This window comes from Hyperolius riggenbachi, chromosome 7, assembly GCF_040937935.1.
Source record: "Hyperolius riggenbachi isolate aHypRig1 chromosome 7, aHypRig1.pri, whole genome shotgun sequence".
In the NCBI taxonomy this organism is placed as follows: Eukaryota; Metazoa; Chordata; class Amphibia; order Anura; family Hyperoliidae; genus Hyperolius; species Hyperolius riggenbachi.
The window spans coordinates 128,585,440-128,601,141 of record NC_090652.1 but is presented as its reverse complement, the minus strand read 5'-3'; the positions used below and the strand labels follow the sequence as shown (position 1 = coordinate 128,601,141).

Sequence of the window (15,702 nt, the reverse complement as noted above, 5' to 3'; positions counted from 1 at the left end):
TGGCAATAGAACCTCTGGCACAGGCGGTCCGGCAATCTGACCGAATACATGGACTCTCTATAAATCATATAGAAGAAAAAATTTCTCTGTATGCTGATGACATGCTGATTTATTTAGCGGATCCTGGACCCTCCTTGGCAGAGGTTCTAGAACTATATGAACAATTTGGGCAAATATCAGGACTCACAATTAACTGGGCCAAATCAGTATTATTCCCATTAGATAATTTCGATCACTCTACCATACATTCAGCCTCCAAATTACAAGTGGTGGATAAATTCAAATATCTGGGGATATGGATACATAAAAATATACACAGCTATGTAGACAATAACTTAATCCCCCTTATAAATAACACTGAACAAAAATTAAAACAGTGGATGGCACTCCCCCTGAATCTTTTGGGGAGGGTATCTTCAATCAAAATGATTATAGCTCCAAAACTGCTTTATGTCCTTCAAATGGCACCATGCTGGATACAACAAAAACACTTTAAAAAATTGGACTCTATGATCTCTTCCTTTTTATGGAATGGTGGTCTCCCCCAGACTGGCGCTTGCAGTCCTTAGACTCCCCACAACACAAGGGGGGCTTGCGCTACCTGACTTCTATGCTTACTATTTGGCATCCCAATTGGTCCCGGTTGCTAACTGGCTGAGTTCCTGTAGGACTGACTCAGCAATGAACACTGAAGCTGATATTGCATCCTCTTATGAAGCACTGTGCAATGCAATATACAGGGGGTCAGTGCCTTCCGGGGATAAAGGTACATCGCTTATTAAAAATACAATTAAAATATATCAAAAAGTACAAAAAATATGTGATCCATTACCAATGGCTATGTCTCCTAGCTCCCCACTATGGCTCAATAATAACCTACCAGAGTTGCTGACAATCCCAGACATTTCATTTTGGTGCAGTCACAATATTAAATATATTAACCAACTATATTTAGATGGCATGTTCAAGGACTATGTAACGCTTCGTCGGGAATTTAACCTTCCCCGACACTCGCTGTTTAGGTATTTTCAATTACGGCATGCGATCAAAGCACAAATGGGCCTCTCATACCATCCCTATTGGAATCACTATTGTTAAATAAAGAATCTACAAAACTAATATCAAAATATTACAATTTTATTATGATTCATAAATACACGGCTAAACGAGGTACATATAGGGATAAATGGCAACGTGCAGATCCGGAAATAACAGATTTACAATGGGAGGAGTTTCAAACTACATATTTTGGCACAACCATTGCATCAAAAGATAAAATCATTCAAGGCAAATGGTTACACCAGGCATATCTATCACCAAGCCGGTTGGCAAAAATGAGCAAAGCCCAAAATGGAATGTGCTTCAAATGCGCTGCACCAAATGCAAATTTCATACACTCTGTCTGGTCCTGTCCACAAGTCCAAAAGTATTGGAAATCTGTTGTTCATTTCTTATCCACTAAAATAGGACTACCCATCAGTCTTTCATTTCAAATATGCATGCTGGGTATTCTGGGAGACATGGCCTGCGGGAAACACAAAAAAACACTGATTAGAATCCTACTCTACTATGCTAGGAAAGCCATAACGGTGTGTTGGAAGCAACCCAATCCGCCAGTAATTAAAACTTGGATAAAGCTGGTTAATGATGCAATACCTTTATATAAACTCACCTATCAAGCTAGAGCCCAGTTTAATAAATTCAACAAGGTATGGAGCATATGGGTAGATTCCTTTGAAACAATAGCACCTATCCCTAACCTAGATATCACAACTATGGTACAGGATTTGCACCTATAACACAGATATGCTACATATTAATCCAAGAATTGTGATCTTATAAGGTTACCGTATATACTCGCATACAAGCCGAATTTTTGACCCCCAAAATGGGGGTCAAAAGTTGGGGGGTCGGCTTGTATGCGAGTCTTCCCTGGTGGTCTAGTGGTGGGTGGGTGGGTGGTCCGCGCCCCGCTCCCCCCTCCCCGCTCCCCCCCGGCCGCCGCTGCTAATACCTGTTTAGGCAGCGGCCGCTTCCTAATCCGCGTTCCTCTTCTTAAGTGTCTTCTCAGAGTATCACAGCAGCGCGCCCGGCGCTGCTGCTGTGACGATGCAGGGGGCAGGAAAGAGCGGTTCCCTTGGCAACGGCGATACAGATCGCCGCTATAGGGAGCCGCGCTCTTTCCTGCACTCTACATCGTCACAGCAGCAGCGCCGGGCGCGCTGCTGTGATACTCTGAGAAGAAACTTAAGAAGAGGAACGCGGATTAGGAAGCGGCCGCTTCCTAAACAGGTAATAGCAGCAGCAGGGGGCGGGGGGGCGGAGCACTACCTACCTATGCTGGGCACTAAACTGGGCACTATACTGGCTAAACTTGGCACTATACTGGCTAAACTGGGCACTATACTAGCTAAACTGGGCACTATACTAGCTAAACTGGGCACTATACTGGCTAAACTGGGCACTATACTGGCTAAACTGGGCACTATACTGGCTAAACTGGGCACTATACTAGCTAAACTGGGCACTATACTGGCTAAACTGGGCACTTTACTAGCTAAACTGGGCACTATACTGGCTAAACTGGGCACTATACTAGCTAAACTGGGCACTATACTAGCTAAACTGGGCACTATACTAGCTAAACTGGGCACTATACTGGCTAAACTGGGCACTATACTAGCTAAACTGGGCACTATACTGGCTAAACTTGGCACTATACTAACTAAACTGGGCACTTTACTAGCCATACTGGGGCACTATACTAGCTAAACTGGGCACTATACTAGCTAAACTGAGGCACTACCTACCCATACTGGGCGCTATACTGGTTATACTGGGCACTATACTGGCAATACTGGGCACTTTACTAGCTATACTGGACACTACCTACCTATACTGGGCACTATACTAGCTATACTGGGACACACTGGGGGGCTGCACCAATCCAGCATTTCCTACCCCCGGCTTATATGGGGGTCAATCATTTTTCCCTGTTTTTTTCAGGGAAAAGTTGGGGGGTCGGCTTATATGCGGGTCGGCTTATATGCGAGTATATACGGTAATTAAAAATTATAATGCCCAATCATGCAATAGACCACGATATGGAAATGTATGTACTTATATATATAAGCATGTATAAACTGAATTACACCTGCCTCTTGTCACATAACTGTTATATGCAGTGGCGTAGCTAAGGAGCTGTGGGCCCTGGATCAAGTTTTACAATGGGGCCCCCCCAAGCCCTCTACATAACAATTGATACAGCGCACTAAAATCTGCCAACGGTTACTACAGTGTCAGAGGTGCAAGAGGGGGATGGGGAACAGTTTGTTAATGATTACCACTATTCAAAGTATCTATAGAAGTGATTATTATGAGCACAGGACCAATAGAGAGCTAAAACTGTAGTTGAGGGAGGGCGCCTTGGGGCCCCTCTGGCCCAAGGGCCCCGATGCAGTCGCTACCTCTGCACCCCCTATTGCTACGCCCCTGGTTATATGCACTACCTGTTATGTACACTGTCTGCTATCACAGCTAGTGGAGGAAACGTGTTGTTTTTTTATGTGTTGTTTGTTTGATAAAACTTAATAAAAAAATTCTCTTTAAAAAAAAGAGAGGTCCGACAGCAATCGGCTATTTCCGCCTATCTCCGAGGCGGAGAGCCAATAATGCGCCTGCGCTGGAGCTGGGAAGGTAAATATTTACATCGCCGCTGTTCGGGGAGCTTTATCGCCGCCGCCATGGGACCGAGGAGGACAGGGGAAGCCTCCATAGGATCCGGAGGCTTTCCCCACCCGAGGTGAGGACCCCCCCCAGGGGAGGTTTTTTTTGTTACAGGTTTTCTTTAAAGAGGAACTTTAGTGAAAAGGGGGAAAAAATAAATCAATGCAAAGTGAGAAGTTAAAATGTTCGACATATAATTTGTTCACATTGTTTGATCCACAATCAGCCTGCAAGTAATCATCTTTACTACTGGCAGACATAAAAAAAATGGACAGTGCCAACTGCCATCATCTCTAACCACACCCCCTAACAATAGGCTAAAAGGTTTTATTATACATATGCACAGAAGGAGATACTGGTTGCTTGGCAGTTGGATACAGTTGTCATTTCTTACAATGCAACGAGGCTCACTAACAGGACACTGTCAGGACCTAGGCTCTGACATCACACTGTGGGAGGGGCTTCACTACAATATCACCCATACTGACTCCCCCCCCCCCCCCCCCCCCCATCTATTCAAAAGATTTCTCATGGGAAAAGGGGTATCCTTGGTTACAGTTCCTCCTTAAAGGGACTCCGAGCTCACGAAAAAAAGAAAAGTTGTACTCACCAGGGGCTTTCTCCAGCCCAGTGCTGGTCGGGAGGTCCCACGCCGGCGTCCTGGCTCCTCTCCTTCTCCCCGCTCCGGTATAGCTGACAGGCCGCAGCCCGGGCGACACTCGGTGGAGTGTCGGGCTGCAGCTTCCGCGTATGACGCGGATTACGTCACACGCCGGCCGCCTCGCGTCATCACGGCGGCCGGTGTGAAAGTACTGCGCATGCGCGCTTTAATCGCGCATGCGCAGTACTTTCACGCCGGCCGCCGTGATGACGCGAGGCGGCCGGCGTGTGACGTAATCCGCGTCATACGCGGAAGCTGCAGTCCGACACTCCACCGAGTGTCGCCCGGGCTGCGGCCTGTCAGCTATACCGGAGCGGGGAGAAGGAGAGGAGCCAGGACGCCGGCGTGGGACCTCCCGACCAGCACTGGGCTGGAGAAAGCCCCTGGTGAGTACAACTTTTCTTTTTTTCGTGAGCTCGGAGTCCCTTTAAATATAAGGCAAAGCTTTTTAGTTAAGCATTTGCACCTATAAAAGTTATTACCTGAGAAACCTTTTGCAGTGGTCTTTTCTTTCCAGAGCTCTACCATATTTTTCGGACTATAGACACACCTAGCTTTAGAAGCCAAAAACCAGGGGAACAATATACTAAACCTGGGTGCATCCATGGTGCCGTGGCATCTTGTGGCGCTTCACCCCCAAAGCTGTCTCTGTCATCAGTTGTGTGGTTAGCAGTGTGATCAGCAGAAATTCCACTAAGGGCAGGCAGCAAAGATAGGGATGTTAGGGGAATAGAAAGGTGAGGACTGGGTTGGTGCAGCAATGTCACTCCAGCTGCCTACTAGTCTGCATGCAAAGGGAAACAATCTGGGAGGCACTCTCTTCTCAAAGGCCACATGTAGGTCAGGTGGAGACCAGGAAAAGTGCAGTTAGTTTGGGAGCCATTAGAAGGCAGCAGGGCTTCATCAGCGCAGTAGTCTGGCAGGTGCTTGAGAGCACTTCAGGTGGTTCATTGTAGAGTCCGGGAGCCCTGTGGAGCTGTGGGCAGGGACGCATTGAGGAGCATAGTGGTGCTGGTGCAGGCGGAGAGGCGATCCAGAGAGTTGCTGGATGCTGGGGGTGATGGTGGAGGGATCCGGCGGCTCAGGTTTCCAATCTGTTGCTGTTGGAGTGGATCGCGTGCGGAGAGCCAGGCGTTCAGGATGTAAAGCCACAGGGTGAGCGAGGCTGGGATCAGCGCCATGCAGCAGGGGGAGAGCCAGGCTGTTGGGACATGGTGCCGGTATGCTGTTTCATTGAAACACCCGAGGGAGAGGTTCAAAGCAGCAGCGAGCGAAGCGGAGCTCAGAGCGGTGGCAGGCAGGAGTGAGGTGGGAGCTCTGCCTTCTCGGAGTGCCTCCTATGCCTGATGGTAACTGGAGCAGGAAGGACTGGACCGGCTGGGGGTCAGCCAGGACTGCAGAGTTGGTGGGGAAATCTTGGGACATGACTCTGAGGATTCGCAGCATGTTTCGTTGGCTATCTTGCTTTGAGTGCTTCTCGGAATGTTAGACGCACTGAGCTTTTGGGGGAGAAAAAGTGTGTCTTATTTTCCCAAAAATATGGTATGTCATACGCACACAGAGCAAGAGAAATGAGGTCTATTAGATATTTTAAATATTGCATATCATGCATAGGGGATACCTATACGTTAGCATACACAAAGTAGTAGGAACACCCAATAGCAATGTAATTTTGGCTCAATGTGCCAAAACCCAGTTCAGGTGCTTCTCAGATCTGATCGTCAGTCCATGCAACAAGGGTCAGTTGCCATTAGAGTCCATGGGCTGGATTCACTAAGACAAATAGCATGCCTTATCAGAGTTAACACACCTTATCAGAGTTAACACGCCTTATCAGAGTAGCATAGTGAGCGCTACAAACTTATGCCTGCTAATTGGCAATGACGAGCTCCACTCGTCCAGCCCAGAGCCCCTGCAGGTCCAATCACTTTAAAGGACATTATCCCCGCACTTTGATTGGACCCATAGGCTGCCTGTGAAGATTCCTGTCAAGTGACAGGCAGCCTATTGGGCCAATCAAAGCACAGGGTTAATGTCCTTTAAAGTGATTGGATCCGCAGGGGCTCAGGGCAGGACAAGTGGAGCTCTCGACATTTCCAATTAGCAGGCATAAGTTTGTAGCGCTTGCTATGCTACTCTGATAAGGCATGGTACTCTGAGCATCGCACCGCTCCTAGTGGAAACGGGTCCTTGCATTTTATTGTATTATATTAGTGTTATATGAACAGTCTCAGGTCCACCGATCTGGTCAGGTGTTGTGTGTCCAGGCTCCTAATTGGTGCCTGGGGAGAGTTGTTTGATATGTACTTAAACAAAGAAATTCAAAAGTGAGTGCACACAAACCTTGGTTGCTGGCGTAGGTAAGGGGAGGGGCATGTGATATATATGCTGTGGAGAGCGGAGGGTATAACTGTCTTGATGAGGGGGGCGAAACGATCATCGACTCTTCTTCATCCGCACCTCTCCATGACCAGTACCTTATGCTGCTACACTGCTCTTGGGATGCGATAAGTATCTGAAATCTTTTTTACTGCCTGTTTGATTGACTGCCTTTTAAGAAGATAGTGGAATTACGTTTTGATGTTCTTAACACAGCAAGCGAAGTTGCTCCTGGATTCTGTATTCGTTATAGTAAAACTGTTGTTTGATATGTAAACCTGTGGATCCATCTGGACCAGGTAGCAGCTTAATAAAGAGAGACGCCTACCCCTCAAAACAGAAGTCTGTCATTGCAGATGCTTTTAAATGCTTTTATGCCTGATTTCTGAATAAAAAGCTTATAACTACTCTTAAGTGGTGCCGAACCTTGTTTCATGATACCTGTAAGTTAAACATATCTCCATTCCACAACTTCTACAGAGTTGCAAGATATTTTCAGAAATGATCAACTATGGACTTTTACTTCTTCCTGGAATCAAACCAGACCAGAACTAGTATATACAGAACTGATACCTCATTCATCCGAGTATTTTACAGAGGAATTCAGTGATCGTTGTATTTGTTTTCTTCTTGGAAGCGCGTAAGTAACATTTTCCTCTATGTTTTTGCCAAATACCACTAATTTTAATGTATACAAGGTTTACCGGATGAAAGAAACATTGACAGTCCAACTTAGAATGTGACCCTGTTTCCTTTTTTCTTTAATACTGTCAATATTAATAAACCAGTGCTATAAATCAGTCTATTAGCAGTCATGTAAGGTTCCCATGCCTCCTAAAGGTGTTGCAATGATCGTAGCTCAATGATTAGGACACTACTGCAGAGAACAAGTGCTATACAGAAAAATCACTTGACTATGGCCAATGAAGAAGGGAGGAGGAACGTGGGATGGGCTTTAATCTTCTCCAACCTAATTTTCACATAGGAATTTACATTTTCACCTGACACAATTTTCTGTGACAATATAATGCACTTTTTGCAGGATACACATTTTTGCAAAAATGAAAACTTTCTTCAAAGGGTGTTTCCTGCATCTCCACGAACCTCAATGCATTTTGCAACAACGTGCTTTTGCATGCCTATATTCTCATTTGTGCAAAAATGACTTTTCACATGCCCATTGACCTCAATGTAGTTGGCAAAAAAGGGGTTTTCCCATGCTCATATATTTTCATGCTCATTTTTACCAGTGCAAAAATATGTTTGCTCATGACCTTTTGTTTCCGCACGTTGGGCTCGATCCAATTCACTTTTTCTTTTTTTTTTATTTCACATTATCAATAAAATGTATCAATAAAATGCCTTTCAAGCCACCAGCAAGCAAGAAAATACTTTTTGATTTTGATAGTACTTTTTCACCTATTTTAGGTACGGTACTTTTTTCAATTGTAGGGTGCTGAAAATTTATTTTAAACAGAAGATGAAAATTATCTCCTTGGAGAAAATGTAGGAGAAAAAGTGAATTGGATCAGGCCCATATTCTGATCTGTGTAAGAATGTCAAAGTGAGGCAAAAAGAAAATGGCCATATTCGCATAATCCCTAGGAGGGACAATGGGGCAGTGCACAACAGAGCGACTTCTGGCTGGCAAGGAAAGCAATAAATTCATCCTTTCATCTATCTGTGTTGCTCAGAGATCCAGCGTGCTGCATTCTGAACGATGCTGTTGAACACCTGAACTTACACTACATTTTTGGCTGAGACAACGCCAAAAAGCCTCCTTGGCCAAGAGAACTAATGCACAAGGCTTAATAGCAGGTCAGAAACTTTTGCCTGGTTGAAGCAAACATTTTTGAAAGCAGAAAACAGATTAAAAGTTCAGTAGGTGATCTTACTCTGCATGGGAGCTGAATAAACAAAATGCACTAGACAAAAAGAACTGTAAGTTGAAACAGAGGCGCCGGTACAAGTATAAAATGCATTGTGGAGTGTATGATTAAAGCTACTTGTTGACAATAATCAACAGAATTGTGTCTACTTTAGGGGGGGTAAGTCCACCACTACCACCTCTTTCAACCACTTCTGTTTATCTGGACGATTGTAGTTGTCCAGATAGACACCTCTTCAACTGTGTGGCGAGTGCGTGTGCATATCCGAGTGACTCATGCTATTACCTGGCCGCATTTCCCAGTGGCAATTGGGGAAGGGAACCAATGGTTCCCAGAACCAATCACAGTGCCTGGAGTGAATGGACATGACCCCGATCAGAGTTAAAAAAAAAAGTAAAAATAGAGTAGTGTTTCTAGTGCCATCTAGTTACAAAAAGTTAAATTGCACACACCCGGCATTTTTCATAAAAAATAATACAATGAATCCCTTCCAAATCCTGCAGGACAATCACACCGCACAAATGTGAAATTAGCCTAAAGGTTATTCAGTGCACTTATGTTTCCAGTGGTTGCTCAGCCTACCTAATGGCTCACTTACACAAGGCCCAAAAATGCTTCGATGTAGTGGGGCAGAAGTGCATGTGTTGTCGGATCCTATGCCATAAACTTTTCTCCTTAGTTGTCTCCTGGTATTTCACTTCCATCTTACCTATAAAATCACTTTTCAGCACCTAATAGTTGACAAAAGTTTTAAAAACTAGGTAAGCAACTAATTAAAACATATTTGAGTATTTCTAAAAAGAATTAAGCTTTTTGGCAGCCAGCTGCTCTCTGGCTGCCCTATCTCTGCATGTTGCATGTAATTATGCGACATGCAGGAAACAGGAAATAGAGTAATCAGCTGGAGCATGGATGCATCTGTATCAGGTGAAATTCACTCACAAGCTGTGGCACTGTGCCCTACTCTGCTGGGGGACACAGGAGGGGGGCCCATGGAGTGGTAGGGAGGAATGATATCAGTCCCCCTCTTCATGTCCCCAGACTCCCAAACACTAATCCACCCCACTGGCTGGAGCCGCCTCTGCTCAGGTGTCACCTCTTTCTTGTTACGGCATGCCCCCCTTCCCCCACACACCGCTTTGTACACCACTGGTTGGTATAAACCTTAATGTGTCATCAAGATATCTGCGCAAGATGTCCTTCAACTTTTACTTTTCAATTTCCATTACAACATCATTTTAGACATCAGCTGTTTTTGGCATCCTAAGCCCAGTTGCCATTTTTCCACGTTTCAAGGCAAAGTAAAGGCTCTTCTGCTTCTGATGTCTCATCAGAGGCGTATCTAGAGGGGTAGAGGCATGGCTTGTGCCATGGGTGCCATAGCACAGAGGGCGCCATCCCTGCTCTTGTGCTGTGCCGCCATGCCTGCCCCAATGCCTACCCGTCACTCAGATTAGATTAATTCTGTTATTTGGGGAACATGGCTATTTAATTTATGTATGTAGGGCGCACTTGGCTTAGTTTTAGAAAAAAGGACAGAGGAAATAAGAAGAGGTATTTCCAAAAAAGTAACTTCAGCAATATCCTGAGCCAAAAAACACAGGCAACCATAACGTATCTGAGAGAGGATGCTTTTTTTTAGAGGGGAAGGGGGCTGTGACTGGGAAGAGGCGCAATTTCAGTGTTTGTCATAGGCGCCATATTACCCAGATACGCCCCTGTGTCTCATGGTTATGTACTTTCAGACTCAACTTACTCCAATCCTTAAACCTAGTCATAAATTTAGATGTCATAGCTGTAGCACTTACAGCAAACAAAAACAAAAATCCATATTAACCACTTCAGGATTCTGCGTACGCTTAACTACGCCCCTGAATCCTGAAGTGGTTTCCATGGAAACGGCCGCTCGTATGAGCGGCCGTTCCATGTCAGTTCACGGAGGGTGTCTCCGTGAACACCCTGCGAGCCGCCGATCGCAGCTCGCAGGGTAAATGTAAACACGCGGGGAAGATCTTCCCCGGTGTTTACATATATACGGCGCTGCGCAACAGCAGCGCCGTAGAGGAGATCGGCGATCCCCGGCCTCTGATTGGCCGGGGATCGCCGGCATCTGATAGGCTAAAGCCTATCCTATCCGGCGCAGGACGGCTTTCCGTCCTGCGCCGCACACAGGGGACGGGAGAGGGAGGGAAGGAGGCAGAGGGAGGACTAGTTCTGCGGAGGGGGGCTTTGAGGAGCCCCCCCTGCTAGGCACAGCAGCGCGGCGGCGATCAGACCCCCCCAGCAGGACATCCCCCTAGTGGGGAAAAAAGGGGGGAGGTCTGATCGCCCTGCCTGATTTCTGATCTGTGCTGCGGGCTGAAGAGCCCCCGCAGCACAGATCAGCCAAACCACCCGGTATCCGGAAGTGGTTAATTCTTAGTGACAAGTGTGTAATCCATTCATGATCAGAGATTTTTATCCTCATTTGGCATCACCTTGTAAAACCACTCTTTTGAAAGGTAACATCTTGCTTTGTTTTTCCCCTTACCTTGCCACGACACTGAAACTTGTCTTTGTTCTGCAAATTATTTAAGAGGAGCCCGAGGTGAGAGGGATATGGAGGCGAACATGTTAATTTCCTGTTAAATACTGTACATTGCTTGGATGTCCTGCTGATCCTCTGCCTTCATTACTTTAAGCCATAGACCCTGAACAAGCATACAGACCAGATGTTTATGTCAAATCTGACAAGATTAGCTGCATGCTTGTTTCAGGTGTGTGATTTAGACCCTACTGACCAGAAAGATCAGCAGGACTGCCAGGCAACTGGTATTGATTAAAAGGAAATAAATATGGCAGCTTCCATAGGTCTCACATCTCAGGTTCCTTTTAATGATTTCAATGCAAAAGTGGTCTACAATTGGTTTCACCCAGACAGAAGTGTCACATTAAAATTCCACATTTCTCACCTTTGTACAAGTTTACTTACCTTAAAGGGAACCAGAGAGGATCAAGTATACATACCTGGGGCTTCCTCCAGCCCCATACGCACGGATCGCTCCCACGCCGCCATCCTCCGCTGCCTGGAACCGCCGATACCGGGTCCCATCATTACCGCCTGTCGGCCGGCGGACGCGGCCAATTCTCCGCATCACCGGGGGCTCCCTCTATACAGTTATGTGTGTGGCTGCCTAATGCACAGCCGCGTGCGTACAGGTACGGAGGGAGGCCCTGTGATGCGGACAATTGGCCGCGTCCGCCGGAAGTGACGGGCCTGGTACCGGCGGATCCAGGAAGCGGAGGATGGCGGCGTGGGAGTGATCCAGGCTTATGGGGCTGGAAGAAGCCCCAGGTATCTATAAAATCTTTTTCTATTTTAAAAAAGCATTCCTCTCTGGTTCCCTTTAAGAGGTAATTTTATACAGTATATAGACTGAATGGATCTTCCTCTTCATTTATTTAGTGGACTCCGACTTTTTGTGGCCATATGTACTTTTGCACACCAGATGTGTCTGTCAATCACTGCTTCTTTCAGCTGTTGCATAGGTATGTTCATAGCTTCACATACAGTATTCTGTCTATCCATGTTAGCCTTTGTAGTCCTCTTCTTCTTTTGCCCTTAATTGTCCAAGCATCAAAGATTTCTTCAGAGAATCTGGTCTTCTCAATATGTGACCAAACTATTTGAGTTCTGATAGTACAATACAATACAATAACATTTCTATAGCGCTTTTCTCCCATAGGACTCAAAGCGATTAGGCGCTCTCAGATTCAGTAATTGGTAGTAGTATGAAGTATTAACACAAAAATTATATTTCTGCAAATGCCAAACTGAAGAGGTGAGTTTTCAGTCTGGATTTAAACACGTCCAGGGATGGAGCTGTCCTGATATGTTGAGGTAAGGAGTTCCAGTATCAGCCCCTCTAGGTAACACTCTGGCCTTATTTCTTTAGGCCCCTTTATGGCATTGCAGTAAGCTATTTTACTGCAAGAGGGCGCTAAGTCATTGAAAGTCAATGGAGACCTTCATCCTTACGTGATGTGCCGAAGTAGTAAATTCTCCACATAGCCGCTGAAAGGTCATCCATGCGATACCCCATGATCTGTGCCTATCGCATGGATTATACAGTAATGCGGGTCTATGGCGATGCAGTGAGTGTGAATGGTGTGGCACGGCACGCATGCTGTCCAGCAGGGAGTACATCATTAAACAGGGCGGGCCAATGCATATGACCCTGTCAGTGCATTCTGCCGCAGGGTCATTTAAACTACTGATTCGTGCGGTGATCCCATAGCAGGCTGCCATGCCATGGGGTCACCGCACCTCACAAGTGTAAAAGAAGTCTCAACTATTGTAACATGTTTACATTCATTGTTTATTTCTGCATCAGAACAGAAGAAAAGGGACCATGTTTTGTCAGCACCCGTTGTCGGGAGAAGATGACACAACTAGGATGTAGTGGCTACTCGCTGTCACACCAGCTGTTGTATTTCATTTTTGGAAAAGGGGTATGTATAGCAAAGGCTGGTCAGAGACAGACAGCATTTGCCAAACTAGGTGATCACAATATATGGATAATACGGCATCAGAATACATTACAGGTAGGGATTGTCAATTAGAGGCAAATAATCCTGAGTTGATGCGGAATTATGCAATTTTTTATGCAAAAGCATCCGTCTTATCCTGCTGAGCTGGGTTACTTCCTAATACCAGGAATACATCTGGCTACCTATATTTGGGGGGAGGGCGGGAGGGCATATCTGCTAGCTATGCTGGGGGTCTACCTAACACTCACACCTCACTCACATCTGCTACCCATACTGGAGGGGGGCTCCTTATACTAAGGGTACATCTGCTATGTGTATATAATACTGGGGCACCTCTGGCAGCATAATGCAAGAGGTGTAAATCTGGCTAATACTGGGGTGGCTGTATCTGACTACCTAATACTTTGGGGCACCTCTGGCTACTTATTACTGAGGTTACCTAATTCTGAACTGCACCTAATACTATTGTAGGACACATCTGTCTGTATAATACTATTTGTGGCACATCTGACTACCTAATATCATTTGAGGTAAACATCTAATGACCATATCATACTAATTAGTGGCACAACTGGTTACCTGAAATGGGGGGAGTCATATGTGGCCCCCTAATACTGCTATTTGGGACTAACAGGGCTACCTATACTGCTAAGTGAGAGGCTGGGGGCAATCTAACTAGCTAATACTGATATCTAGGGGCACATGACTACTTGAATATTTTATCTTGGGGAACATGACTAGTTTGCTACTTAATTTCTGTATCTGGAGACACAAGGCTATTTAATTTCTGCATATTGAGCCTAATTCTTTTATCTTGAGGCACATGGCTACTTGACTATTTTACCTGGAGCTATGATGTGACTGCTTAATTTATATATCTGGGGGCATATTGTGTATTTAATTCAGATATCTGGGGAGCCCAGCTGCTTAATTCTGGTATCTGGGGCCACAAAGCTGACTGATAACATTAGTGTGGCCTGCAGATAAAAGACACGCTGCCTCTCTGGCAGGATAATGATTTGCAATCTCCCACTGCCCACTGAGATTTTCCAACTTACTTGGGCACACTAACTGGTAAATTGGCAAATTAATTGCTCTTCTTGTGGCTCTGTTTTAACCTATCTCTGACTGTGGGCAAAGGGGTGATAGATAATGCTGCTCAGCTGCAGTTTTTCCATCCCATTAATTGCTGCCTTGTAGGACATTAGGCTTCCAAAATATTCCTTTGCTAAATTGGACAGTTGCGGCCACAGTAACTCTATCCCCAAAACCCTACTGAAATTATACGAGGCCGCATGGTGCATGTCATGTGATATCTGTTGATGATACTTTACATACCTTAATAGATTATTGCTGGATGTATATTTTTCTTGTCATGTGCCACAGTGGTGCTACCAGCTAGCCATAGTGCTTCTGTAACGATTGGTGTCAGCACGCAGAGAGAATCTGATTATTGGTGATCTGCAGTATCACCAAGAATGCAGATATATACCCGATTATTGATGATCTGCAGTATCACCGATAATCAGATATATTGCTAACCTCTGGACACCTATAGGTATGTAAGTGTTAGATGTAACAGTAATACTTTGAGTAATGCACCTGCTGGGCAGGTGATATTAGGCAGTAAAGGCTTGGTCAGCTGACTCCCTTCTGGCTGTCATAAAAGTTCTGCCTCCCAGCGCACGCGCGCGTCCTTCTGAACCTGTGTGGACTATCAGTCCCAGCCACACCAGACATGTGTTGTGTACCACCCGGCGCGCTGGACGCGGAACCAGCCGCACCGCTATCAGGGCATGCGGCGGTTTCTCCGCGTTCAGCCATACTAGCAGATGTAGGCCTATACGTGCAAACCGCCGCGTTAGGTGCGGAATCAGCCGCCTTGTTCTGAGCACACGCGGCGGCTTTTCCGCGTTTTCTCACAGCTTCACAAAAAGTTTGAAGCTAAAGCTGCCACTGGTCACCAGGGCTGAAAAACACAAGATAGAGATTAAAAAAACGCAGTCACTATAAAACTTTAGCTATATCAAGATATATATACTTCTATAGCGAAAGAGAGATTCTTTTGCTTAAAGGGGCACTATTGCGAAAAACGGAAATTTAAAATATATGCAAACATATACAAATAAGAAGTACATTTTTGCCAAAGTAAAATGGGCCATAAATTACTTTTCTCCTATGAAAATGAAAAACGGTAATAGAAATCTGACAGAAGCGACAGGTTTTGGACTAGTCCATTGCTTCATGGGGGATTCTCATGGATTTATTTATTTTCAAAAGCACTTAGTGAATGGCAGTTGCTCTGTCTAACTGCCAAAAAACTGTGTAGCGAGCAGGAAAGCTGACCAGCATCATTGTTTAAATCCTTTTTAGGGAATATCTTTATAAAGAATAAAAGCCTTGCTGAGAATCCCCTATGAAGAGATGGACTAGTTCAAAACCTGTCACTTCTGTCAGATTTTTACTACCTACTGTAAGTGACAGCAACATAGGAGAAATGTAATTTATGGCTCATCT

General features: G+C 45.3%; 1 protein-coding gene across 2 annotated transcripts in view; it reads left to right on the top strand.

Moving 5' to 3' along the window:
• Positions 1-15,702, top strand: part of C7H16orf89 (chromosome 7 C16orf89 homolog) — a 55,717-nt gene that overhangs the window by 22,978 nt on the left and 17,037 nt on the right. For both annotated transcript variants that reach the window (XM_068246828.1, XM_068246826.1), the window contains exons 3-4: positions 7,247-7,406; positions 13,029-13,146. In XM_068246828.1, the coding sequence (XP_068102929.1) occupies positions 7,247-7,406; positions 13,029-13,146 (278 nt within the window). The remainder of the gene's footprint in view (positions 1-7,246; positions 7,407-13,028; positions 13,147-15,702) is intronic.